Source organism: Schistocerca gregaria, chromosome 1, assembly GCF_023897955.1.
Source record: "Schistocerca gregaria isolate iqSchGreg1 chromosome 1, iqSchGreg1.2, whole genome shotgun sequence".
Lineage (NCBI taxonomy): Eukaryota > Metazoa > Arthropoda > Insecta > Orthoptera > Acrididae > Schistocerca > Schistocerca gregaria.
Window position 1 is genome coordinate 1,175,071,823 of NC_064920.1, and position 27,656 is coordinate 1,175,099,478.

General features: G+C 39.6%; 1 protein-coding gene across 1 annotated transcript in view; it reads left to right on the plus strand.

The window, feature by feature from the left end:
- Positions 1–27,656, plus strand: part of LOC126284419 (serine/threonine-protein phosphatase 6 regulatory ankyrin repeat subunit C-like) — a 591,030-nt gene that overhangs the window by 492,773 nt on the left and 70,601 nt on the right. Inside the window, exons 13-14 of the mRNA XM_049983337.1 lie at positions 8,444–8,554; positions 20,229–20,327. Coding sequence (XP_049839294.1) covers positions 8,444–8,554; positions 20,229–20,327 — 210 coding nt within the window. The remainder of the gene's footprint in view (positions 1–8,443; positions 8,555–20,228; positions 20,328–27,656) is intronic.

Genomic DNA, 27,656 nt, shown 5'->3' on the forward strand with positions numbered 1-27,656 from the left:
ATTAGGCTGCTTCATCTCAAGCATGGTAAATGTACATTATCATTCTTTTATATGCTCGAAGAAGACAGTCAGTAATAATATGATGAACTGAGTCTAAGGGGGCAACACAGTTACACTCAGCAAAACTATCCCATCTCCCCTTGTGTATTAGGTGACCACATCTGCCTTGTCTAGTTATAATCCAGTTATGACCCTCCATTGATGCCTGCCAGATTGCATCCTTGTATCCTCTTGGAAGGGTTCTCAACTAGACATTTGTTGACTGTTGATGACTGCTTTGACTGGATTTTCCATGAATGGTTTGACACTGAAAGAGGGTCCAACAAGGTCGTCTGCTGTGGACCATGACTGTTTTCTAGATTTCAAGAATTGTTCTGCTTATGGAATATCTTGATGAATGGGTACCTGAGGATTCTTCTGAATGTTACTCCAAGCCTTCAGGAGAGTTTCTGGTCTTATTAGAGCTGGAGGTGGGATATTACTGCGAACATTAATCTGTAGATTGTTTGCACTGCAAATGAAGTGGTCAGTATTTTGATGAACATATTTTCACTAGAAAAACAACTTATTCAAAGGAAAATCTTTATAACTCTTATGTCACTTGATTAACAGTGCTAATTGCTCTAATATCACAAAACAAGGAACACTGTGTTCTGTAACATAATTACTGTTATTTGACAGAAGCCATGTTGCAGCTTAAAAGACCTGTGGAACTTGAATCAGTGTACATAGCCATTAGTACTCAGTTGCACAACCTTTCACCATAATTATATCTGCACAGTTTTATGACATGGAGTCTATGAGAGCAGCCAAAAAATGTAGGGTGATTTTCTGCCATTCCTTAACCAAAGATTGCAATATTTGTCATGGCTTGAGAATTTTCATTGCTTTAGACTTTGATCATGTTCTTTCCAAAGGTCTTCAATCAGACTGAGCTCTGGGCTTTGGCTGTACCACTTAAGCATCCTTGCTCACATCCTTCTCAAAAAGTCTGTGACATGAGCAGATCTTTGCTTAGGATCATTGTCATGTTGAAATTCCAAGTTTCATTCCATTTTATCTTGGAGCAACATGTTCATTTTCAAGATTTCACAGTATTGAAATGATCTTTAATGCCTTCAATAGGCATTCAGGTCAACACCTGAATGGGAGGAGCATCTCCACACCAGGACATTCCCATATCATGCATACAGTGGAGACTTGGTACGGATATTGTTTCTTGCATTGAGCAGTCTTTGAAAATAACAAATTGCATTGGAAGAAAACAAATTAAACTTACTTTCATTACTCCAGATTATATGCGACCACTGTTGAGATGTCTAGGCCTTATGTGCCCTGGCAAACTTAAGTCAGGCTTTCCTATTCTTTGTCAGTATTAACGGCTTTTTGCTTGGGCACCAGCCTTGAAGATTAGACTCTCTGAGGATCCATTTTATGGTACTGTTCTGTATTTGCACATTGTGGAATTCACGCAGCTCTCTGTATATGTCAATAGCAGTTTTCTTTGGGTCATCCTGTCCAACATGACCAACATGTGCCTGAGACTTGCCTTGCTGTAGACCATCGAATACCACATTCTTAAGGTCTGCTGAATGCTCTTTAACTTTCAGCATATTGCAAACTTGATAAAAACAAAATAAAAGGTATGTAAACCAAAGATATTCAATGTAACAGTGACATATGTTTTTGTGTTGTCACACTGAACCACAGTGTGAAAATAATTTTGAACTGATCACAACAACATTCAGTGTTGCACGTGTTGCAACACACTGCACTGAATTCTGATGCATGTGTTTACATAGATGTGTGCTGCTGCATGGCGAGCCAAGACAGGCTTGCTAGGCAGGCAAGTACACGATGCACATCCTAATGGTGAAAATGTGTTTGCTAAAATAATCATTGTCTCTTCTGTACAGCCCATAATTATTTTCACTGATTGATTGAAATGCATGCCTATCTTCTTAGTGTGAACACTGTTGATCCATGTTGGGCAACAGAGTGTGACAGTGTTAAGGCCATGGGTCTTAAAACATGAGCGTTAGCTCCCCACAAAGTACCAGCAAGTTTTTGAACAAAGTTATTTATTGTTTTGACTTTAGCAACTATGTTGGAAAGATGCTAATTGTAACTTAGTGTTCTGTCTAATGTTATTAGGAGGTATTTTGGTATACTGCAGTGTGACAAGGCTTGAACCCTGAATCTGACTTCATGTTTCTAAACTGCTTACCAACTGCATAGTTGTCTTCTGAGCATTTACCGGGTGTACAAGTATGAAACTGGAATTTCCCTGTAGATGGTGCTAGCTGTAAGTGTAGGGACCATGAGACCATGTCTGTAGTGCCATCTGCTTCCTGTAATGAAAGGTGATGAATGTCAACACAAAATAACCCAATTTTCACACATTGGTATCTGTTTCAAACCCTTAAACATATTGAGTTTTGTGCCTATGAACTACAATTTTTGGACAGCATTGGTTTTCTGTTATCATTTGAAGAAAACTGCTACAGAATTGCCTTGAATGCTTGTCAAAGTTTTTAGTGAACATACTCTTGGGCAAACACAGTGTTTCAAGTGGTTCAAAAAATTCAAAAGTGGTGATTTTGATGTGAGAAACAATGAACATGTTAAACCACTGAAAAAGCTCAAAGACAACAAATTGCAGGCCAAATTGGATGCAGATGATACTGAAACTCAACAGTAACTAATGAAACAATTGAATGTGATGAAGAAAGCTCTTTCTGTTTGGTTGAAAGCTATGGGAAAGATGCAGAAAGTGGGAAAAAGGGTTCTGCATGAACTAAATGAAAGACAGAAAGGAAATCAAAAAGCCACTTGTGAAATGTTGCTCGCCAGATACAAAAGAAAGTTGTTTATCCATCGAATAGTGACAGGTGATGAAAAATGGATATATTTTGAGAATCCTAAGCATCGTAAACCATGGATAATTTCAGCCAAACCAGAAATATCTACTGCAAGACAAAATTGCTTTGGGAAGAAGACAATGCTCTGTGTTTGGTGGGATCAGAAGGGTGTCATCTATTATGAGCTGCTAAAGCCTGGTGAAACTATTAATACTGATTGCTACCAACAGCAAATGATCAATTTAAATTGAGCATTACATGAAAAATAACCAGGATATGGACAAAGGCAACACAAAGTAATATTGCTCCTTGATAACACCCTATTGTACATAGCAAAACAGGTCAGGGAAATGATTCAGGCAGTCAGTTGGGAAATTCTAGGGCATGTGGCTTATTCTCCAGACTTGGCTACATCCGATTATCATCTATTTGCATCACTGGGACATGCTCTCATTGAACAATGTTTCAATATATATGAAAATGCATGGAAATGGCTTGCTGATTGGTTTGCTTCAAAAGAAGAACTGTTTTTGTGGCATGGGATTCATAGCCTGCTGAAGTATAGGATAAATGTACAAAGAGCAATAGAGATTATTTTGAATAAAATATTGTTTATCAGTATCAAACAACAGAAGTGTAATTATTGCAACCAAATTCTGGTTTCATACTTCTACTCCTGGTAAGTGGATGAACGATTTCTTGAAGTATACATCCAAGACTTCTGTACCAGTGGATAAGATAATTTCAGCATCAGAAAAGTTAGAGCTCTGAGCCACCCAATGTCATCAGCATAAATGAATTTTCTTGAAGATGTTTCCAGCAAGTTGTGTGTGTATAGACTGAAAGTAGGGGATCTAGAATGAATCCTTGAGGTAAACCAATCTTAGTTTCAATATTCTGCATCTGTCGTTGTCAGAATAGATCTGAAAATATATATTGCTTAGCCTGTTGTCAGTAGGTCTGTAGGTTTGTGATGTGGGACAACACATTTGAATTTTGAAAGAAATTCTTTTCACCAGTGTCATAAACAGCTGATACATCCAGAAAGGCAGCAATACTTACTAACTTCTTTTCATACCCATTTTTCTATAAACAGTGAGACAGAGAGTACCTGATTGTTACAACTTTTCCCAGGCCTGAATCCTACTTGTTCCAAATGGATGCATTTGTTACTTCAAATATTCTATTGTAGGTCAGATGCTCAAGGAATTTTTGTGTGGCACTTAGACAGTTTTCCACCTTTGTGGGATCTTCATAGGAAAAATTACTTGAGAGAAAATGAGCGTGAGGCTAGCCTCATCTTTTATTGGGCAAATTGGTGGAATTGTCTTGCACTGAAAATAAGAGATGGACACTAGGTTTGCCTCCCTTACTCAAGTAGTAGTATGTTCTTCATTGATGTTTGGCAGCTAGAGATGTGGATAGAAAGGGCCATTTGTGGTATGCAGTTTTAATTTAGTGCATAGTGTCCTCTCTTCTTAGGGGAATGATGTTACAGGAGAAGAATAAATCAATATACATTAAAGGTGGCAACCATCAAACAAAAGTAAGTGAAACGACAGTAGTAAGTTAGTAAGAGAGAGTGCTGAACTAAAGGAATAAATTACTGCAGGACTAGATTTTTCATTTATTGCTGACATAAATTTATTTACTTCATAACTGATAAAGTGTAAGAAGAATGGGTAGCTTTGAGAGATGAAATAGTAAAGGTAGCAGAGGATCAGGTATGTAAAAAGACAAGGGCTAGTAGAAATCCTTGGGTTACAGAAGAAATACTGAATTTAATTGATGAAAGGAGAAAGTACAAAAATGCAGTAAATAAAGCATGCAAAAAGGAATACAAACATCTCAAAAACGATATCGACAGGAAGTCCAAATGGCTAAGCAGGGATAGCTAGAGGACAAATGTAAGGATGTAGAGGCATATCTCATTAGGGGTAAGATAGATATTGCCTACAGGAAAATTAGAGACCTTTGGAGAAAAGAGAACCACTTGCATGAATATCAAGAGCTCAGATGGAAACCCAGCTCTAAGCAAAGAAGGGAAAGCAGAAAGGTGGAAGGAGTATATAGAGGATTTATACAAAAGACCTAAGTCAAAACAAGGCCCCTGGAGTAGACAACACTCCATTAGAACTACTGACAGCCTTGGGAGAGCCAGCCCTGACGAAACTCTACCATCTGGTGAGCAAGATGTATGAGACAGGTAAAATACTCTCAGACTTCAAGAAGAATATAAAATTCCAATCCCAAAGAAAGCAGGTGTTGACGGATGTGAAAATTACTGAACTATCAGTTTAAAATTCACGGCTGCAAAATACTAACGTGAATTCTTTACAGGTGATTGGAAAAACTAGTAGAAACCAACCTCAGGGAAGATCAGTTTGGATTCCATAGAAATGTTGAAACATGTGAGGCAATACTGACCCTAAGACTTATCTCAGAAGACATATTAAGGAAAGGTGAATCTACATTTTTAGCATTTGTAGACTTAGAGAAAGCTTTTGACAATGCTGACTGGAATACTCTCTTTCAAATTCTGAAGGTGGCAGTGGTAAAATACAGGGAGAGAAAGGCTATTTACAATTTCTACAGAAAGCAGATGACAGTTATAAGGGTCAAGGGGCATGGAAGAGAAGCAGTGGTTGGGAAGGGAATGAGACAGGGTTGTAGCCTATCCATGATGTGATTCAATCTGTATATTGAGCAAGCAATAAAGGAAACAAATGAAAAATTTGGAGTAGGAATTAAAATCTGTGGAGAAGAAATAAAACTCTGAGGTTCACTGATGACATTGTAATTCTATCAGAGGTAGCAAAGGACCTGGAAGAGCAGTTTAATGGAATGGACAGTTTCTTGAAAGGAGGATATAAGATGAACATCAACAAAAGCAAAATTAGGATAATGGAATGTAGTCAAATTAAGTCGAGTGATGCTGAGGGAATTAGATTAGGAAATGAGAGACTTAAAGTAGTAGATGAGTTTTGCTATTTGGGGAGCAAAATAACTGATTATGGGCAAAGTAGAGAGTAAATAAAATGTAGACTGGGTATGGCATGGAAAGCGCTTCTGAAGAAGAGAAATTTGTGAACATCAAGTATAGATTTAAGTGTCAGGAAGTCGTTTATGAAAGTATTTGTATGGAGTGTAGCCATGTATGGAAGTGAAACATGGACAATAAATAGTTTATACAAGTAGAGAATAGAAGCTTTCGAAATGTGCTGCTACAGAAGAATGTTGAAGATTAGATGGGTAGATCACATAACTAATGAGGAGGCATTGAATAGAATTGGGGAGAAGAGAAATTTGTGGCACAACTTGACTAGAAGAAAGGACTTGGTTGGTAGGACATGTTCTTAGGCATCAAGAGATCACCGATTAAGTATTGCAGGGCAGTGTGGAGGGTAAAAATTGTAGAGGGACACCTGGGAGTTGAAGAAACTTGCATAGGTTAGAGTAGCATGTATAGCTGCATCAAACCAGTCTCTAGACTGAAGACCACAACAACAACTGATGCAACAACTGCACCAGTATAGAGTTTTCTTCTACATTAGTAAATTAAGTAAGAAATAAGACCAAAATTTACAGTTAACTGGTAGTGGTAGTGGTAGGAGTAAAGTTAGAGAGTAAGGTGTGTTATTTTGTTTGTGCATGATAAATATTATATTCTATGGAAACCTTGACTGTGAAGAATATATATACTGGTAGTGGAAGATGTAGACATCCCAAGAATGAGGGCTATAATGGAGAGAAGATGACCATTGTTTATGTATAGTGACAATGATTTCAAAGACTGGTTTGAGTTTTTAAGGGATCTTTTTAGTCGTTGATTGGTATAAGGGAGCCATTACTGCATCATAATTCTGATAGGAATCATGCTTTGTCTCCTAGGCTGCAACTTCATTTTTACTGTTATGTAGCAGGGGATCTCAGTAACATCCATCATACCATTGCTGGAAGGGCTTTTAGCACAGTAATAAGCACTTTAATTGCCTTAAAGACATGCTATGTGTCCAGGCCATCGAACTAAGAAACTGTATCAAGGAACAAAGGAGAATAATGAATGTCATTGGAGCCATAGATTGTGTACATATTTTTTTCCTTGTGAAGCACAAGCAGAACTATGTAGAAATTACAAGATTTTCTTTTCTGTCAGTACAAAAATCACCTGTGCAGCTAATATGAAGATTTTGAATGTGGTAAGCTGTTGGCTGGGTTCCATGCTTGATGCATGCATGTGGGACAATAGTAGAGTCACTGCAGAATTTGAAAATGGACGATATGATGGGCAGCTTGTTGGACTTAGTAGATATGTTGTCTCCACAAATCTTAAGAGTCCTATATTTTGAAGCCATATAGGAACTTAAGGGTGCTACAACAAGCCCATCTTGCTACCAGATGTGTAATAATTTGTAAATTCTGTTTTTGGGAGAAACATTTCAAAATTCCCACTAAAACAATGCGATATAAACAAAAAAAAGTGTAGGAATGTTATTGTGGCTGCTGGAGTTCTGTGCAACTTTGGAATAAAAGTTGGAGATGTTTTTCATGCTGATGTTGTGGAGGTGAATGACATCAGTCAATATGCATTTCAGCCAGAGGCAGATGCCGTAAGGTAAGCCGACAGAAAATCTGAAAGTCTGTTATACTTAATTATTTTAATTAAAATTGTACCTAATTTTCTAGTAGTGTAAAGACTTTTCCTTCCTAGCTGAATAAATAAGGCAATGGGTCGTCATTACTGCAGTGAAATGTGACCCATTTTATTTATGTAGAATTTTGTAGTTATGTTTTACTCTCTCCCTCTTTCTTTCTATTTGTCTTTCAGTTAGGGATTAACATTTTCATTTTATTTCTTAGTTCAGTACACAATGTTGTACAATAAAGATGTTTTGATTATTTCTAAGAAAAACAAAATGTCTACTTTTATAATTTTGCTAATACATATTAGAATGGGGTGTCTAGAAAAAGTTGGTGTACTGTGCAGACATAATAAACATATATATTATGTTATATGAAAAACAAGAACATATTAACTGTTGGAAAAAATATCAAGCAAACAAAGTATGCTTTATATATGTAAAACACATTCATACTTATCACAAAAACCCAAATTTCTCAAACACTTTGCCTGAAGAACCAGAACCTGCAGTTTGCTCCATTGCATTACTGCACTTATTCAGAAACTACTGTTTTAAGGCTGTGCGCCCATGTTTTTGATACACATATATTATTTTCCTATCTTGGACAGCGTACAGCAGTGAAGCTCATACTGTGTCAAGAAATTGCCCTGTATTGAAAAAACAGATTAGCTATTTCTAAGAAGTCAATCAACACTAACAAAAGTACTCGATACCATAGTTTTTGTAATTATTTTGAATGAAAACATGAGGTACACAATATTACAAAAACATGCTATGAGGTCATGAAGTCCTTGAAACAATTGTAGTCATAAACAGAAACTCTTAGAACTATTATAGAAAAGTGTATAAATTTGTAAGTGCAGTGGTGCTACATGAGTTCCTTAAACTTTATTTTATTTTCTTCTTATTAGTTACTTACACTTGGGTGTTCTATTCCAGGGAATAATACACCTCACAAGAAAGATGATAGAAGCTGGAGCTAGAGTGGACAAGACTGACCATCATGGCAGAACACCACTACATTATGCGGCACAGGCAGGAAATTATAAGGTATAAAATTATCAAATTCTGATGCTCTGATATATTGAACTAAGAGGTAGGTTTCAAATAGAAACAGACTACAGGCTCTGCAGTATGTTAAATATTTATTGTTGGGATGGCAGTAGTCAGCCAAACATTTACCAAATGAAATTGTTCTTGGTATACTCTCTATTGCCATTAATAACCAGACCTCCCAATCAATTGTTTACATTTAGCTGTAATTTAACATAGGTATACTTTTCATTCAAGATCACACTTCTACTTCTTAAGGAGGATTACACAAAATTATAGAAATGGCCTACAGTTTTTTCCCCTCTGCTACCATCATGAACAGTTATATAGTAATTTTGTGTAGTTTGGTCCAAGGGTCATTCACTGATGTAACACATCTCTGTGACGTTAAGTTGGGGTGAAATCTTTAATCTGATTTAGCCATTCAATTGGATTGGAAGTCAGTCTGTTTAAATATTCATTTGTTTTATGTAGAGAGATGTTGTATTAAAAAAAATGTAGAACTTTAAATTATTACTATACCAGGAGTAACAGACAATTATTAAGTACTGATTGAGAGACTCCCAGCCAGAAACACCTAACGAACAGTGAGAGAAACAAAAAAAAGAAGAAGGCACACAAGAATCCAGAACTTGCGGTGGCACCCATACCACCACTCCCCACAAGCTCTGCATCTGAGGATGTGGTCGAGATTCTGGCATCTGCTAAGGACCTATATCTCGCCAGACACTCAGACACAATGGATGTCGATTGCACAGGTACTCAATCAGTGGCCGCAGGTGACCCTGAGGCGTAACTTGCCTCTTTGAGTGCTTCATGCCTTCCCAGCTTAACAATGACGTCATCCTCCAGTGGAATTGCAGCAGTTTTCTCCACCACCTGTCTGAGCTATGGCAATTGTTAAGATATACACCTGCATTCTACATTGCCCTCCAGGAAACCTGGCTCCTGGTAATGCGAACCCCTGCCCTCCGCATCTATAAGGGATGTTACAAGAACTGCAGTGAATATAATAGGGTGTCAAGTGGTGTTTGCATCTATGTCCTGAACTCGCCGTGTAGTGAACCTGTACCCCTTCAAACTCCTCTTGAAACTGTGGCTGTCAGGATAGGGACAATGCAGAAAATAACAGTCTTCCTCCAGATGGTGTGGTACCCCAGAACGTCCTGCCTGCCCTCATTGATCAACTCCCTAAACCTTTCCTACTTTTGGGAGATTTTAACCCCAAATAACCCCTCTGCCTCTTAAATACTGGGGCCACCACACATTTCATTGTGGCTCATGGTAGTTACTCGACCATTGATTTATCAATTTGCAGCCCAGGACTCCTCCTATCTATCCACTGGAGAGCACATGATGACCTGTTTGGTAGTGACCACTTTCCCATCTTCCTGTCAATCCTCCAGTGTCATGCCCATGGATGCCTATGCAGATGGGCTTTAGTCAAGGCAGTAAGCCTTCACCTCTGCTGTCACCATTGATTCTCACCCACATTGTGCCATCAATGTTGTGGTTGACCAGGTCACCTCAACGGTCGTTTCTGCAGCAGAAAACATGATCCCTCATTCTCTAGGGTGCCCCCAGTGAAAGACAGTACCTTGGTGGTTGCTGGAAGTCGCTGAGGCCACTAAAAAGCGTCGGCGAGCTCTACGCTGACGTAAGCAGCACCATTCCCTGGAGCACCTCCTAGCCTTTAAATGGCTCCATGCCCATGTTTGCCAGCTTATACAAAGAAGGAAACATGAGTGTTTGGAGAGGTATGTCTCAACCATCGGGTGCCAAAAGTCACCATCCTAAATCTGGACCAAGAACAAACATCTTTTTGGGTACCAGACCCCAACGGGTGCCCCTGGTGTTCACATCAATGGCGTGTTGTCTACCGATGCAAACGCAATTGCTGAGCACTTTTCTGAGCACTGTGCTCGCTCCTTTGCATTGGAGAATTATCCCCCAGCCTTTCATGTTGTCAAATGGCGGTTGAAAGGGAGGGTTCTCTCGTCCACTACACACCACAGTGAACCCTATAATTCTCCATTTACAGAGTGGGAGCTCCTAAGTGCCCTTGCATGTTGCCCTGACACAGTTCCTGGGCCGGATTGGCTCCACAGTCAGATGATAAAACATCTCTTGCCTGACTACAAGCGACATCACCTCATCGTGCTCAACCGGATCTGGTGTGATGGCATCTATCCATCACAGTGGCGTGAGAGCACCATCATTCCAGTACTCAAACACAGTACGAACCCATTTGACGTGGATAGCTATCAGCCCATTAGCCTCACCAACATTCTTTGTAAGCTGCTGGAACACATGGTGTGTCGACAGTTGAGTTGGGTCCTGGAGTCATGTAGTCTCCTGGCCCCACATCAGGGCAGCTTCTGCCAGGGTCGCTCTACCACTGATAATCTGGTATCCCTCAAGTCAGCCTTTTTCAGATGCCAACACCTGGTTGCTATCTTTTTTACCTTACGTAAAGCATGTGACACAACCTGGCAACATCATACCCTTACCACATTGAGTGAGTGGGTTCTCTGGGGCTCACTTCCGATTTTTGTCCAAAACTTCCTCTCATTAAGTACTTTCCATGTGCAAGTTGGTACCTCCATAGTTCTCCCCATTTCCAGGAGAATGGCGTTCTGCAGGGCTCTGTATTGAGTGTCTATCTCTTTTTAGCGACCATTAATGGTCTAGCAGCAGCTGTAGGGCCTTCAGTCTCAACATCTCTGTATGCAAACGATTTCTGCATTTTGTTCTGCTGCTCCAGTACTGGTGTTGCTGAGCGGCGTCTACAGGGAGCTATCCACAAGGCCCCAGTCATGGGCTCTAGCCCATGGCTTCCAGTTTTCAGCTGCAAATTCGTGTGTCATGAACTTCTGTCGGCATCCTGCCATTCATCTGGAACCAGAACTTTACCTTCATGATGATCCACTCACTGTAGAGGAGACATATCAATTCTTAGGACTGGTTTTGAATGTACGATTGACTTGGCTTCCTCATCTTCGTCAGCTTAAGCAGAAGTGCTGGCAGCACTTCAATGACCTCCATTGCGTGAGCAAAACCAGTTCTACATCTACATCTACATCCATACTCCGCAAGCCACCTGACGGTGTGTGGCAGAGGGTACCCTGAGTACCTCTATCGGTTCTCCCTTCTATTCCAGTCTCGTATTGTTTGTGGAAAGAAGGATTGTCGGTATGCTTCTGTGTGTGTTCTAATCCCTCTGATTTTATCCTCATGGTCTCTTCACGAGATATACGTAGGAGGGAGCAATATACTGCTTGACTCTTCGGTGAAGGTATGTTCTCGAAACTTTAACAAAAGCCCGTACCGAGCTACTGAGCGTCTCTCCTGCAGAGTCTTCCACTGGAGTTTATATATCATCTCCGTAACACTTTCGCGATTACTAAATGATCTTGTAACGAAGCACGCTGCTCTCCGTTGGATCTTCTCTATCTCTTCTATCAACCCTACCTGGTACAGATACCACACTGTTGAGCAGTATTCAAGCAGTGGGCAAACAAGCGTACTGTAACCTACTTCCTTTGTTTTCGGATTGCATTTCCTTAGGATTCTTCCAATGAATCTCAGTCTGGCATCTGTTTTACCGACGATCAACTTAATATGATCATTCCATTTTAAATCACTCCGAATGTGTACTGCCAGTTAATTTATGGAATTAACTGCTTCCAGTTGCTGACCTGCTATTTTGTAGCTAAATGATAAGGGATCTATCTTTCTATGTATTCGCAGCACATTACACTTGTCTACATTGAGATTCAATTGCCATTCCCTGCACCATGCGTCAATTCGCTACAGATCCTCCTGCATTTCAGTACAATTTTTCATTGTTGCAACCTCTCGATACACCACAGCATCATCTGCAAAAAGCCTCAGTGAACTTCCGATGTCATCCACCAGGTCATTTATGTATATTGTGAATAGCAACGGTCCTATGACACTCCCCTGCGGCACACCTGAAATCACTCTTACTTCGGAAGACTTCTCTCCATTGAGAATGACATGCTGCGTTCTGTTATCTAGGAACTCCTCAATCCAATCACACAATTGGTCTGATAGTCAGTATGCTCTTACTTTGTTCATTAAACGACTGTGGGGAACTGTGTCAAATGCCTTGCGGAAGTCAAGAAACACGTTGCATTTACTTGACCCTGTGTACCTTTGTGGGGTTAGACTAGTGACAGGAGCTTTTAGGGCAAGTCCGGTAACCAGTGTACAGTTGGACACTGGACTCCCTCCATTGCAGATCAGACGTGCACAACTGCTTGCCAGTTACGCTGCACAGATTTGTGGTTCTCTTGAGCATCCGAATTCCTGTCTCCTTTTCCCGCCTGCGGCAGTCCATCTCCTGCATCGGTGGCCCAGGTCAGGGCTAACGATTGTGGTTCACGTGAGGTCCCATTCTCTCTGAACTGGAGTCCTTCCCTTTACCACCTCGACATGCTTTCTGTTCATGTATGCCTCCATGGTGTAAGCCTCTGCTGCAGCTTTGTCTGGACCTTTCATGTTGCCCTAAGGACTCTGTTAACCCTGTGGCGCTCCGTTGTCACTTTCTCTTGATTCTTGAACTGTTCTGGGGCTCTGAAGTGGTTTACACTGACGGCTGGGCTGATGGTCGCACTGGCTTTGCCTACATTCACCGTGGTCATATTGAACGCATTCCTTACCTGATGGTTGCAGTGTATTCAATGCAGAGGTGGTGGCCATATCTCATGCACTTCAGTATCTCCATTCATGACCAGGAGAGTCTTTTCTTTTATTTACTGTCTCCTTGAGCAGCCTTAAAGCTATTGACCATTGCTACCCTCATCATCCTTTGGTAATGTCCATCCAGGAGTCCATGTATGCCCTGTAATGGTGGAGTTGTTCAGTGGTGCTCGTCTGGTCCCCTGGTCACATTAGAATTCCAGGAAATGAATTTGCCAACAGGCTGGCCAAACAGGCTACATGGAAATCACTTCTGGAGATCATCATCCCCACAACTGATCCGCGTTTGTTATTACGCTGCAATGTTTTTCAGCTTTGGGAGACGAAATGGTAAAATCTCAGTACGCACAACAAACTGCAAGCCATTAAGGGGACCACAAATGTGTGGAAGTCCTCAATGAGGGCCTCTAGCAGGGACTCCGTGGTTCTCTGCTGGCTCTGCAATGGCCATGCCTGGGCAACCCACGGCTTCCTCCTGCACCGTGAAGACCCACCTCAGTGTCGGTGTGGTGCCCAATTGACAGTGGACCATATTCTTCTGCTCTGTCTGTCTTTGGCTGCCCTGCGGTTGCATCTTTGGTTGCGGGACAATTATCATTGATTTTAGCAGACAACACCTCATAGGCTGATTTGGTTTTATGTTTCATCCATGAGGGTGGGTTTTATCATTCAATCTGAGTTTTTATGCATGTCCTTTGTCCCTCTATGCCCTCCACCTTAGTGCTTTTAGGATGTAGGTTTTAATGTGTTGCAGGGTGGCTGGCTTTTCCTTTTTGTTTTTGTGGTTGGCCAGCCACTGTAATCTGCTTCATTGTTTTACTCTCTTCTAACTGTTTCTTGCATCTCTCTGTTGTTTTATTGTCCTCTTTTGTTCCTTTTAGTGTTTGTTGCATTTCCTTTGTTCTTGTGGGCTTTTCCTTTCTTTCCATTTTGTGTTATATGTATTGTCTCTTTTATTCTCACACTTGTGGCATTGTTTTAGTAGGAACAAGGGTCTGATGACCTCTTAGTTTGATCCCTTCCCCCCTCATTTAAACCATCCAACCAACCAACAAATGTTGAAATGGCAGATATTGAGATAACCGATCATGGCACTGAAAAGCAGCTACAATCACTTTATAGTGTAAAGGTGTCAGGACTGGATAAGATAATGATTATGCAAAAGAACTTGCTCCCCTGCTAGCAGTAATTTGTTGTAGATCACTTGAGTAACAAAAGGTACCTAATGACTGGAAAAAAGTGCAGGTCATTCTAGCTTTTAAGAAAGGCCATACGACAGATCCACACAATTATAGACCTATTTCATTGATGTCAACCTATTATATAATTATGGACCATGTTTTATGCTCCAGAATTTTGACAGTTTTAGAAAATGATCATCTCCTGTATAAAAGCCAACATGGATTTCACAAACAGAGATTCTGTGAAACTCAGCTCACTTTATTCCTCCGTGAGATCCACAGTGCAGAGGACAGTGGCACCAGGTTGATGCCGTGTTCCTTGATTTCAGTAAGGCATTTGACACTGCCCTGCATTGTCATCTAGTGAGAGTGAGAGAGAGAGAGAGAGAGAGAGAGAGAGAGAGAGAGAGAGAGAGAGAGAGAGAGAGCTTATGGAGTATCAGAGTGGACTTGTGACTGGATTCAAGACTTTCTTCCAGATAGAACTCAACATGTTGCTCTTAATGGAACAAAATTGGCAGAGGTAAAGATAATATCCGGAGTACTACAGGGAAGTGTGATAGGACAGTTGCTGTTTACAATATACACTCATGCTCATAAATTAAGGATAACTGTAGAATGTGGTATCACACAACATGGCACTACACAAAACTGGTGCTAATAGCATAGGCACATAGGGAACACACATGACACAATTCCACAGTATTGGTGATAAGTTGAGAAAACCATCCCGACATACATCCGCTACAAAACGCTACTGTTTCCTGCACATGTACCTCAATCTCAATATGGGATACTATCACCATGCACACGTTCACATGTCACACAAAGTGTTGGCATACACTGGATCAGGTGGTTGAGCAGCTGCTGGGGTATAGCCTCCCATTCTTGCACCAATGCCTGTCAGAATGCCTGAAGTATCCTAGATGTTTGAAGACGTGCAGTGATACGTTGACTGACAGCATCCCAAACGTGCTTGATGGGGCTTAGGTCTGGAGAACAGGCAGGCCACTCCATTTGCCTGATCTCTTCTGTTTCAAGGTACTCCTCGACGATGGTAGCTCAGTGGGGCCATCCATTATCATCCATCAGGAAGAAGGTGGGACCCACTGCACCCCTGAAAAGGTGGATATCCTGGTGCAAAATGACGTCCCGATACATCTGACCTGTTACAGTTCCCGTGTCAAGGACATGCAGGGGTGTACATGCACCAATCATAATCCCACCCCACACCATCAAATCATGACCTTCATACAGGTCTCTTTCAAGGACATTAAGGAGCTGGTATCTGGTTCCTGGTTCACACCAGATGAAAACTCAGTTTGAAACACTGTTCAGACTACACCTGGACTCGTCTGTGAACATAACCTGAGACCACTGTTCCAATGACCATGTACTTTGTTCTTGACATCAGGCTTTTCTGGGCTCTACTGTGACCAGGGGTCATTATCATAAACCATGTTTGTTCAGTGGTGTGTAGACTGTGTGTCTAGAGACAACTGTTCTAGTGGATGCAGTAAGGTCCCAAGCAAGGATTCCTGCTGTACTCTATGGTCGTCTGCAGGCACTGATGGTGAGATATCGGTCTTCTTGTGGTGTTGTACACTTTGGGCATCCTGTACTGTAGCACGTGGACATGTTTCCTGTCTGCTGGAATCATTGCCATAATCTTGAGATCACACTTTGTGACACACAGAAGGTTCGTGCTATGACCTGCTGTGTTCGAGCAGCCTCCATTCGCATAGTATTCTACCCCTCATAACGCCATCAGTATGTGTCCTTTGAGCCATTTTCAACACACAGTCACTATTAGCATGCCTGAAAATGTCTGCACACTTACTCGCTGCACTGTACTCTGACATGCACCAACACAACTCTGCATATGTGGATTGCTGTCAGTGCCACCATGCAATGACTGCAGGTCAAATGCGCCACATGGTCATACCCCAAGGTGATTTAAACCTGCAAACCATCCACCAGAGCATTGTTTCACCATGTATCAACATTATCGTTAATTTATGAGCATGAGTGTATATAAATGATGTAGTAGAAAGCATTGGATGCTCTTTAAGGCTATTCACAGATGATTCAGTTGTCTATAGCAAAGTAGCAATGTCAGAAGATAGAAAGAATTTGCAGGAAAACCTGCAGAGAATTGATGAATGGTGAAGGCTGCGGCAGTTGACCATGAACATAGATAAATGTAACATATTGCGCCTACATGGGAAAAGAACTCCACTACTGTATGACTACACTATTGATGAAAAACAGCTGGAGACAGTGTCTACCATAAAATATCTAGGCATAACTATCCAGAATGACCTTAAGTGGAATGACCACATAAAACAGATAGTGGGAAAAGTAGATAACAGACTCAGGTTTCTCAGGAGAATCTTAAGGAAATGTCACTTATCCATGAAAGAACTGGCTTAGAAGGTGCTTGTTTGCCCAATTCTTGAGTATTATTAATCTAACTGGGATCCATATCAGGTAGGACTGATAGAGAAGTTCCAATGACGAAGAGCAGCGCATTTCACCACAGAATTGTTTAGCTGGTGAGAGGGCGTTATGGACATGCTAAACAAATTCCACTGGCAGACATTACAAGAGAGGCATTGTGCATCATGGAGATAATTACTATTGAAATTTCAGGACAGCACTTTTCAGGAGTAGTCAGACAACATATTACTTCTCCCCACCTACATCATGTGTATTGACCAAGAAGAGAAAATTCGATAAATTAGAGCCAATACAGACGTTTACTGACAATCATTCTTCCCATACACTATTCACGAGCTGAATGGGGCTGGAGGAATCAGATAATGGTACCGAAAGTACCATCTGCCCACACCATTAGCTGGCTTACGGAATATGTTGTAGATGTAGATGAAGATGTGGCCTCTGTGGGGAAGTTTGTAGGTCATTGTGCCTTGAGTCTTGAGTTCATACCCCAATGACAGTAATGTTATATTTGTTTTTTTACTGCATTATGCATGAAAGAGTTCAATGGACTATTAATACCTCCACGCATGCGGTGCAACTGCTTCTTTATTATACTATACCGATTGTTTATATTTGTCCAGGGAAACTACAGATGCACTGGCTACTTCATCATGAGTGGTGCATGTTCTTTACATGTGTCTGACAGAACACCACACTTTTCTGTACAAATGTGCTCTACAGGTTTGCTACTTTCAACTAACGAAGTGAAAGCAAACTGCCAAAAGAAAATTGCTACAAACGCCGAAAAGTCCATTTACGTGCCAGGAAAATGTTCTCCCAGGTAACAGTTTCACATATGAATGGTTCAAACGAATTGCCAACAGTGGGGTTTGAGCATGGGACATGACCAGAAGCTCTACCAATTCACCCATGCAAGATCAACAGAACTATCTCTCCTTGCCTGTACTCCATAGTTATGATGTTACCGTTTATGCCCCTTCTGCTGTACGATAGCACATAGCACTAACTGAATCAGTGTTTTGGATGATACTCTATTGACATACAGCATTTGGTACTGATCCTAGTGTCTAACATCTGGAGGTTCGAATGTTAGCAATACCATATTTATCAACTGATACTGGACAGTGACTCAGTAAAAATGTTGTTGCCTTTGTGAGGATTACATAATGTATGTATAAGTTCAGGTTGTGATGCAGTAACAGTGACATATGGAAGTCTGGATCTAGCCATTATGCATGCACACTTAAACAAAGTGGTTTAGGCAACTGCTTATGTAAAGTGGGAAATATGGGTTCAAGTCCTGGTCCGGCACTAATTTTCATTGTCATCATTCCCTTAATGGCTGTAGTCACCACAGTGCCTGTTTCTTTAGGCATGCTTGCATTTATGGAGGAATACCACATCTTTCTTCTTAACAGAACATCCACTGCCATGTCATAAGCATTTAGGCTGGGAGATTTTAGTGTGTTGCAGAGTAGCTGATCCATACTCTTTCCTTCCAGTGATCAGACATCTGGGGATGTACGCTGTCTTCTTTTGAACCTTGTGTTAGTGATTTGACAAAGTGAGTTTCATTGATATTGATGTGAGTGTGTGTATTCAAGTTTTTTTTCTGTAATTTCTTTACATCTTTATTCACAGTTCTCATTTTAGTCATTTTATGATATTCCTCCACACTATTCTCATTACATTTTATTACAGGTGGTAAAGACCTTGCTGTCATGAAAAAATGTGTATCAACAAAATAACCATCAAAAATTGCCATTGAATGATACTCCTCAAAGTGGATACACAGGAAATAAACTTTAAACTATGTTTCTCGAAGTATTATACGGTGTATAGTATTCATTGCTTTTGAAACTTCATGACTGATCTTGTTAATGGATTTATTACACTATTTTCATGCCATCTATTTTTTAAATGTTGACTGATGTAATAAAAATGTTTTTTTTTTAAAACCTACTTTTTAAGTTGTCTGTGTAAAGTGTAATCCATGGTCAGCACTGAAACCTTCAAAAACAGCCCTCTAATCAGTCAGTGGAACTGACTCTTAACAGTCTAGGACTCACAAAGGTGGTCCTTGTCTCCTCAGTTTGACATCATTGTGCAGCCATGCCTTATGAATGCAGAATTTATAACTTTATTACTGCACATTGTGCTGTGTTCCATCCTGCAGTGTTTCAACAGGTCCAGCTTCTGGAGAGGACATCTTTTTGATCTTAAAATTCCACACTTTTTACCTGTCTTTTTAAGACAAATGGTAAAGTTCAGTTGTGATTAAGCTGTGCAGTGGGGCAAGGGTGATGTCCTTCTTGGAACTAGGGACAAATATGAGAGAATGTACTGTAGCCAAAATATGTGCCTCATGGTTCCTGGATGGTCTCTTTCTGTATCTAAACAAGGGGGCATGCGGAATTGCTAGAGGAGAGACTAGATACTTATATTTCAACAATATTCTATAGAATTTGACTACAGGATAGTGCCAAAACCATCTGCATGATGAGGGAGTGATGTAACTTCTTGTGAGAAGCTCAACAAACACACATTATGTGGTAAATGCTAAAGCCCAAATATTTTCCAAATAGGTCAGAAAGGCAAGCCTACAGTGTAGTGTAAACAAAGAAAATCATTTCCATAAATGGACAAGAATTTCAGAATGAATAAAAAGTCCATTGTTCTGATCAGAGGAGGCAAATGCTCCATTTTGTTCCATCCTTGTTGACACCTACGATGGGAGATGTTAAATAAATGGAAATCACTGACAGTCACATTTGATAATCTTTTCTTTATGTGTATGATGGCTTGATAATGTACTCATATTGTGTTGTTATAATCTTGAAAATTTCAAACATCTCATTACAATGAAGTCTGTTACTACCTTTATATAATCATAGTATTTTTAAATTCTTTTTCTGTGTGCTGAAAATAAATTTATGAAATTAGCATGTGGTTAACATGAGACAGACTCTTCTACTTATGCTGGTGATTATTTACTTGTGACTATTTTAAGGACACAGAGGCTAAATTTGTAATTTGAAAACACTACAAAATTAAATGAATTAAATAAATGTTCAAATGATAGAGGTACTCAGGGTACCCTCCGCCACACACCGTCAGGTGGCTTGTGGAGTATGGATGTAGATGTAGATGAATGCTACTAGTAACTAAAATGACTGTAATGTGTGAGTGTGTGTTCTGGTGTGTTTGCTAACATGTTAGCAAGAAGTTTATATTTTAAAATAATCAAAGTAGTATAGTTGTTTTCAAATGTGTACTTCTGAAACATATTTCTCTGATTTCAGTATGTGGAAGTGCTCATCAAGGCCGGAGCTGATGTGAATGCTGTGGACATGGATGGTGCGACACCACTTCTGATGCAAACCAAATGTAACTATTATGAGGTACTGTCTCATTGGTAGCATGTTCTACTGATAATAGTGTAAAAAAATATTGGTGATCTGAAAAGCTGTGAAAAATTACCAAATTACCAGAGCTTACAATCAGATAAAAAATAAAAACAGATCCATAGATCTAGTGATGCTTGAGGCATGGAAGTGTATATTTGGCTATCTATTTGTGTGTTTGTTGTTGCACTCGAGGAATTCCATAAATGAAACACTTCCACAGTCACAAGTCAGAAATGACAGCACTTGCCATGTTTTTTACTCAGTTTTATGATAACTTTCATTGTTTAAGCATGCAATTTATTTATTATTTTCTGGATTATCATCTCCCCATACTTCTTCCCACTGCCATATTGCATTCATTTTTCTTTGAAATAAAGCATGATAAAATCATTTGCTCTCTATCCAACTGCAATTTGGCCAGTATTCCTTGTAAATGAAGGAACAAGAGTGTAAATATGTGAGATACTCTTAATTTGTGAAATTTTCTCTGTTTCCAGAAGCTTGATTTACACAAACAGTCCTCTAGTTGCCAGAAACAATTCATACAAATACATCTTACATAACATGACAGTAATATTATAATTAATAATGTGTTCCAGGTGACTATGCCTTGGTTGAATTGATTTCATCTTAAAATCTGGGGTTTCGTCACCATCTGCATAGGATATTTTCAAGGGGGAGCGTAGCTTCTTTGAATACCCGATTCACACCCTGGCTCTCTACTGTCTCTCTCTCATCTGTGGGCCAGTGTGTGAATTGGGCAATCAAAGAAGCTGTAGGCGACTTGCCTATAACAAATAATTTCATAGCCATCCAGTATAATGAGTTAACGAAAAAATATTTATTCCTAAAAACCCACAATGAGAAGGAACTAAAAAAACAACACATGACCAAAAAAAACTCTCGCACACTTTTGATACCACTTTGCACCAGACATGACAAATATCACTGCCACACAGACCCCCCCCCCCCCCCCCCCCTTAAAGTGCGGAGCCCCAGGGATATCTTGATACTTGAATTTTATTCGACATCCAGCTCTGGTGTGCGTCGGGTGTCTCGGGGGCGGTGACGCCGTTGTTTGTGGTGGTGATTCACCTGTCTCGGATGATGTACTGAGTGGTGTGTGGCAGTGATATTTTTCATGTCTGGTGTAAAGTGATATCAAAAGTGCACAAGAGTTTTTTTGGGTCGTGTTGTTTTCTTAGTTCCTTCTCATTGTGAGTTTTTATGAATAAATATTTTTTCATTAACTCATTATACCGGACGGATAAGCAATTATTTGTTGTAGGCAAGTCACCTAAAAAGCTACAATCCTCTTTGAAACAGTCCTCTGCACATGAAGATGAAACTTAGAGTTAGGATGAAATCCATTTGAGCACAGCATAACGGCCAGAATATTTTATTAATTGTGACATTTCCAGCTAGGAAAGTTTACATTTTACAATAATAGTATAATAATAATAATAATAATAATAATAATAATAAAAGAAACAAATGTAGAAGAGGGAAAAATGAAAATAATTAAAAATAAAATACAAGAAGGTCATATCCTGCTATTAAGTGCCAAATATAATGTTCATATAACCCTTCACCCTGCGCCATTCACCAACTATAAAACTCTCATTATTATCCACTAATTTTGAACCAGTGTCAGTAAAAATTAAGTCAGAACCAATACCATCTATATGAAATTTTTATTCTCTAAATCAAACCCAATGAGTTTGTGGAATTCAATAGGACTTCACCTGCCACATCTCACGTGGTTTGCTACTTGTTTCCTTATTTATTTATTGTATACAGACAAATACAAGATTTTTTCTTGGATTGCAGATATATTTCAATGAAAGTTGTCACTTTCTAGAAACAGTCACCAAAACATACTATATCTCAGCTACTTATAAATCATATGGTGCAAATGGAGATCATATAATTCTATAAAAGGCATTATTTGATACCAAAAAAAAACATTTATATAGCAGCTGTCATGAAAAGAGGCACATAAGTCATCTCACTGTCCTACATCACTGCCAGTTAGTTATACCAAGTGAGGTGGCAATTGTTCAAACCCTTTCCGGCCATCCTGATTTAGGTTTTCCATGATTTCCCTAAACTGCTTCAGGCAGATGCTGGAATGCATCCTTTGAAAGGGCATGGCTGATTTCCTTCACCATCCTTCCATAACTGGAGCTTGTGCTCTTTCTCTAATGGCTTTGTTGTTGACTGGACGTTAAACATTATACTTCTCCTCCAGCAGTGAGTGCTAATTTAAAATATCAGTAAAAAAAAAGTTGGACATCTCTGATTTAGCTCTTGAATATGATGGGAGTACTTTCCAAAAGAAAGTAAATAAATAAATTAATTAATAAAATAAATAAATTAATCAATTAATAAAAACTTATGTTACAATAAATATTTTTGAAAGATGTGGAGAAAGCAGAAAAATGGTCACATTTGGGCTGAATCTAAGATATCAACATTCTGAAAATTTATGGATGCCTGGGATTCATATTTTATCAAGAAAACTATATTTTATCATGAAATATTCTGACATAAAAAATAAAATTCCATGAGAGCTCTGAAACTGTTCCACCTGTTCAATGAAAAATGTCATTGTTGATGAATTTGCATTGTGTCAGATCTCATAGAAACTTTCAATGATAAAGTTGTTTATAAAACTATGAAATTAATTTTGATAACATCTAAGACATCTTTATGGTATCACGTTGTGTATGAATGTATTTTATTTTTTTGAGAGACTCCATGCGCAAGTACATGTGTACCACTACTAGGATTTTACTTCCGATGGCTTGCCTTAATAGGACTGACAGTATTCTCTGTTGTTGATGTTGTTGTTGTTGTTGTGGTCTTCAGTCCCGAGACTGGTTTGATGCAGCTCTCCAGGCTACTCTATCCTGTGTAAGTTTCTTCATCACCAAGTACCTACTGCAACCTACATCCTTCTACGATTTCTACCTTCCATGCTGCCCTCCAATACCAAATTAGTGATCTCTTGATGCCTCATAATTTGGCCAACCAACTGATCCCTTCTTCTAGTCAAGTTGTGCCACAAATTCCTCTTCTCCCCAATTCTGTTCAGTACCTCCTCATTAGTTACGTGACCTACCCATCCAATCTTCAGCGTTCCCCTACAGCAACATACCTCTCTTCTTGTCTAAACTGTTTATCATCTATGTTTCACTTCCACACAGGACTACAGTCGATACAAATACTTTCAGAAAAGACTTCCTGACTCTTACATGTATAATCAATGTTAACAAACGTTTCTTCTTCAGAAATGCTTTCCTTGTTATTGCCAGTTTACACTTTATATCCTCTCTACTTTGACCGTCACCAGTTATTTTGCTCCCCAAATAACAAAACTCATCTACTACTTTAAGTCTCACATTTCCCAACCTAGTTCCCTCAGCATCACCTGAATTAATTTGGCTACATTCCATTATCCTTGTTTTGTTTGTGTTGATATTCATCTTATTTCTTCCTTTCAAGACACTGTCCATTCCATTCAACTGCTCTTCCAGGTCCTTTGCTGTCTCTGACAGAATTACAATGCCATCGGGAAACCTCAAAGTTTTTATTTATTCTCCATGGATTTTAATTCCTACTCCATTTTTTTTCTTTTGTTTCTCTCATGACTTGCTCAATATATAGATTGAATAACATTGGGGATAGGATACAACCCTGCCTCACTCCCTTCCCAACCACTGCTTCCCTTCCATGCCCCTCAACTCTTATAACTGCCATCTGGTTTCTGTGCAAATTGTAAATAGCCTTTCGCTCCCTCTGTTTGACCCGTGTCCCCTTCAGAATTTGAAAAAGAGTATACCAGTCAACATTGTCAAAAGCTTTCTGTAAGTCTACAAATGCGAGAAACGTAGGTTTGTTTGGGGGGAAGAGACCAAACAGCGACGTCATCAGTTTCATCGGGTTAGGAAAGGACGGGGAAGGAAGTTGGCCAAGCCCTTGCACAGGAACCATCCTGGCAGTTGCCTGGAGTGATTTAGGGAAATCATGGAAAACCTAAACCATGATGGTCGGACGCGGGATTGAACTGACGTCCTCCCGAATGCAAGTCCAGTGTGCTGACCACTGTGCCAAATCACTTGGTCCTCTTCTAGTATTATAAACTATAAACTGTGGTAAAGCTTGCATTTTAAAATCAGTTGTAGGCCTGCAGTTTTAGAATTATCTATTGATGTCATTGACGGTAACTCTTGACGGAACTCTTGAACATCCCTTCATGACTCTTTGTAACTGAGGCTGTTTATTTATTTTCATTTTTTTAAGGATGAATATTTATATACTTCACTGGAGCATGCACCTCAAACATGGATTCCATAATTATTTTTTGTTTTTGGTCATCAGTCTTCTGACTGGTTTGATGCGGCCCACCACGAGTTCCTCTCTTATGCTAACCTCTTCATCTCAGAGTAGCACTTGCAACCTACATCCTCTGTTATTTGCTGGATGTTTTCCAATCTGTCTTCCTCTATGTTGTATGATCCTGTCCCTTCTCCTTATGAGTGTTTTCCACGTATTCCATTCCTCTCTGATTCTGCACAGAACCTCCTCATTCCTTACCTTATCAGTCCACCTAATTTTGAACACTTGTCTGTAGCATCACATCTCAAATGCTTTGATTCTCTTCTGTTCTGGTTTACCCATAGTCCATGTTTCACTACCGTATAACGCTGTACTCTAGACATGCACTCTCAGAAATTTCTTCCTCAAATTAAGGCCGGTATTTGATATTAGTAGACTTCTCTTGGCCAGAAATGCCTTTTTTGCCATAGCGAGTCTGCTTTTGATGTCCTCCTTGCTCCGTCCGTCATTGGTTATTTTACTGCCTAGGTAGCAGAATTCCTTAACTTCATTGACTTCGTGACCATCAATCCCGATGTTAAGTTTCTCACTGTTCTCATTTCTACTACTTCTCATTACCTTCGTCTTTCTCCGATTTACTCTCAAACCATACTGTGTACTCATTAGACTGTTCATTCCGTTCAGCAGATCACTTAATTCTTCTTCACTTTCACTCAGGATAGCAATGTCATCAGCGAATCGTATCATTGATATCCTTTCACCTTGTATTTTAATTCCACTCCTGAACCTTTCTTTTGTTTCCATCATTGCTTCCTCGATGTACAGATTGAAGAGTAGGGGGCGAAAGGATACAGCCTTGTCTTACACCCTTCTTAATACGAGCACTTCGTTCTTGATCGTCCACTCTCATTATTCCCTCTTGGTTGTTGTACATATTGTTTACGACCCGTCTCTCCCTATAGCTTACCCCTACTTTTTTCAGAATTTCGAACATCTTGCACCATTTTACATTGTCAAATGCTTTTTCCAGGTCGACAAATCCTGTTAATCTGTCTTGATTTTTCTTTAGTCTTGCTTCCATTATTAACTGATACATCAGAATTGCCTCTCTTGTGCCTTGACCTGTCCTAAAGCAAAACTGATTCTCATCTAGTGCATCTTTAATTTTCTTTTCCATTCTTCTTTACATTATTCTTGTAAGCAACTTGGATTCATGAGCTGTTAAGCTGATTGTGCAATAATTGTTGCACTTGTCAGCTCTTGCCATCTTCTGAATTGTGTGGATGATGGTTTTTCAAAAGCAGATGGTAAAATTTACACACCAATGTGAATAGTCATTTTGTTGCCACTTCTCCCAATTATTATAGAAATTCTGATGGAATATTATCTATCCCTTCTACCTTATTTGACTTTAAGTGCTTCAAAGCTCTTTTAAATTCTGATTCTAATACTGGGTCCCCTATCTCTTCTGAATTGATTCCTGTTTCTTTTCTATCACATCAGACTAATCTCTAATACAGGGCTGGGTCTAATAGTGAATAAGAAAACAGATGTGTTGGTGAGCTATCATGAACAGCACAATTATTGCATTATAATAGCCAAGACAGACACTAAGCTGGTGACTAGCTCTGCAGGTGATGAAGAAACTGAAAGGATGTAAATATGATAAATGAAATTATTCAGATCAGTAAGGGAGATGAACATTTAATTGTTGTGGGGACAGTAATTTGGAAGTAGGATATGAAAGAGAAGAAAAGTGGTATAGGAAGATGGACATCGAGAAAAAGAATTACAAGGGAAGCTGCCTAGTAGGATTTTGCGTAGAGCACAATTTAGTCATTGCCAACAGTTGCCCTAGGAATCAGAAAAGAAGGTAGTATACGCGAAAGAGACCTGGACACTGGAAGGATTCAGATAGATTATATAACAGTAAGACTGAAATTTTCAAACCAGCTTTTAAGCTGGGAACATTTGCAGGAGCAGATATGTGTTGTTGTTGTGGTCTTCAGTCCTGAACTGGTTTGATGCAGCTCTCCATGCTACTCTATCCTGTGCAAGCTTTTTCATCTCCCAGTACCTACTGCAGCCTACATCCATCTGAATCTGCTTAGTATATTCATCTCTTGGTCTCTCTCTACAATTTTTACCCTCCCTGCCGCCCTCCAATACTAAATCGGTGATCCCTTGATGTCTCAGAACCTGTCCTACCAACCAATCCTTTCTTATAGTCAAGTCGTGCCACAAGTTCCTCTTCTCCCCAATTCTAATCGATATCTCATTAGTTATGTGATCTACTCATCTAATCTTCAGCATTCTTCTGTAGCGCCACATTTCGAAAACTTCTATATTCTCTTCTTGTCTAAACTATTTATCGTCCACATTTCACTTCCATACATGGCTACACTCCATACAAATACTTTCAGAAACGACTTCCTGACATTTAAATATATACTCGATGTTAACAAATTTTTCTTCTCCAGAAACGCTTTCCTTGCCATTGCCAGTCTGTATTTTATATCCTCTCTACTTCAACCATCATCAGCTATTTTGCTCCTCAAATAGCAAAACTCCTTTACTACTTTAAGTGTCTCATTTCCTAATCTAATTCCCTCAGCATCACCCGACTTAATTTGCCTACATTCCATTATCCTCGTTTTGCTTTTGTTGTTGTTCATCTTATACCCTCCTTTCAAGACACTGTCCATTCCGTTCAACTGCTCTTTGCTGTCTCTGACAGAATTACAATGTCATCGGCAAACCTCAAAGATTTTATTTCTTCTCCATGGATTTTAATACCTACTCTGAACTTTTCTTTTGTTTCCTTTATTGCTTGCTCAATATACAGATTGAATAACATCTGGGATAGGCTACAACACTGTCTCACTCCCTTCCCAACCACTGCTTCCCTTTCATACCCCTCGACTCTTATAACTGCGATCTGCTTTCTGTAGAAATTATAAATAGCCTTTCACTCCCTGTATT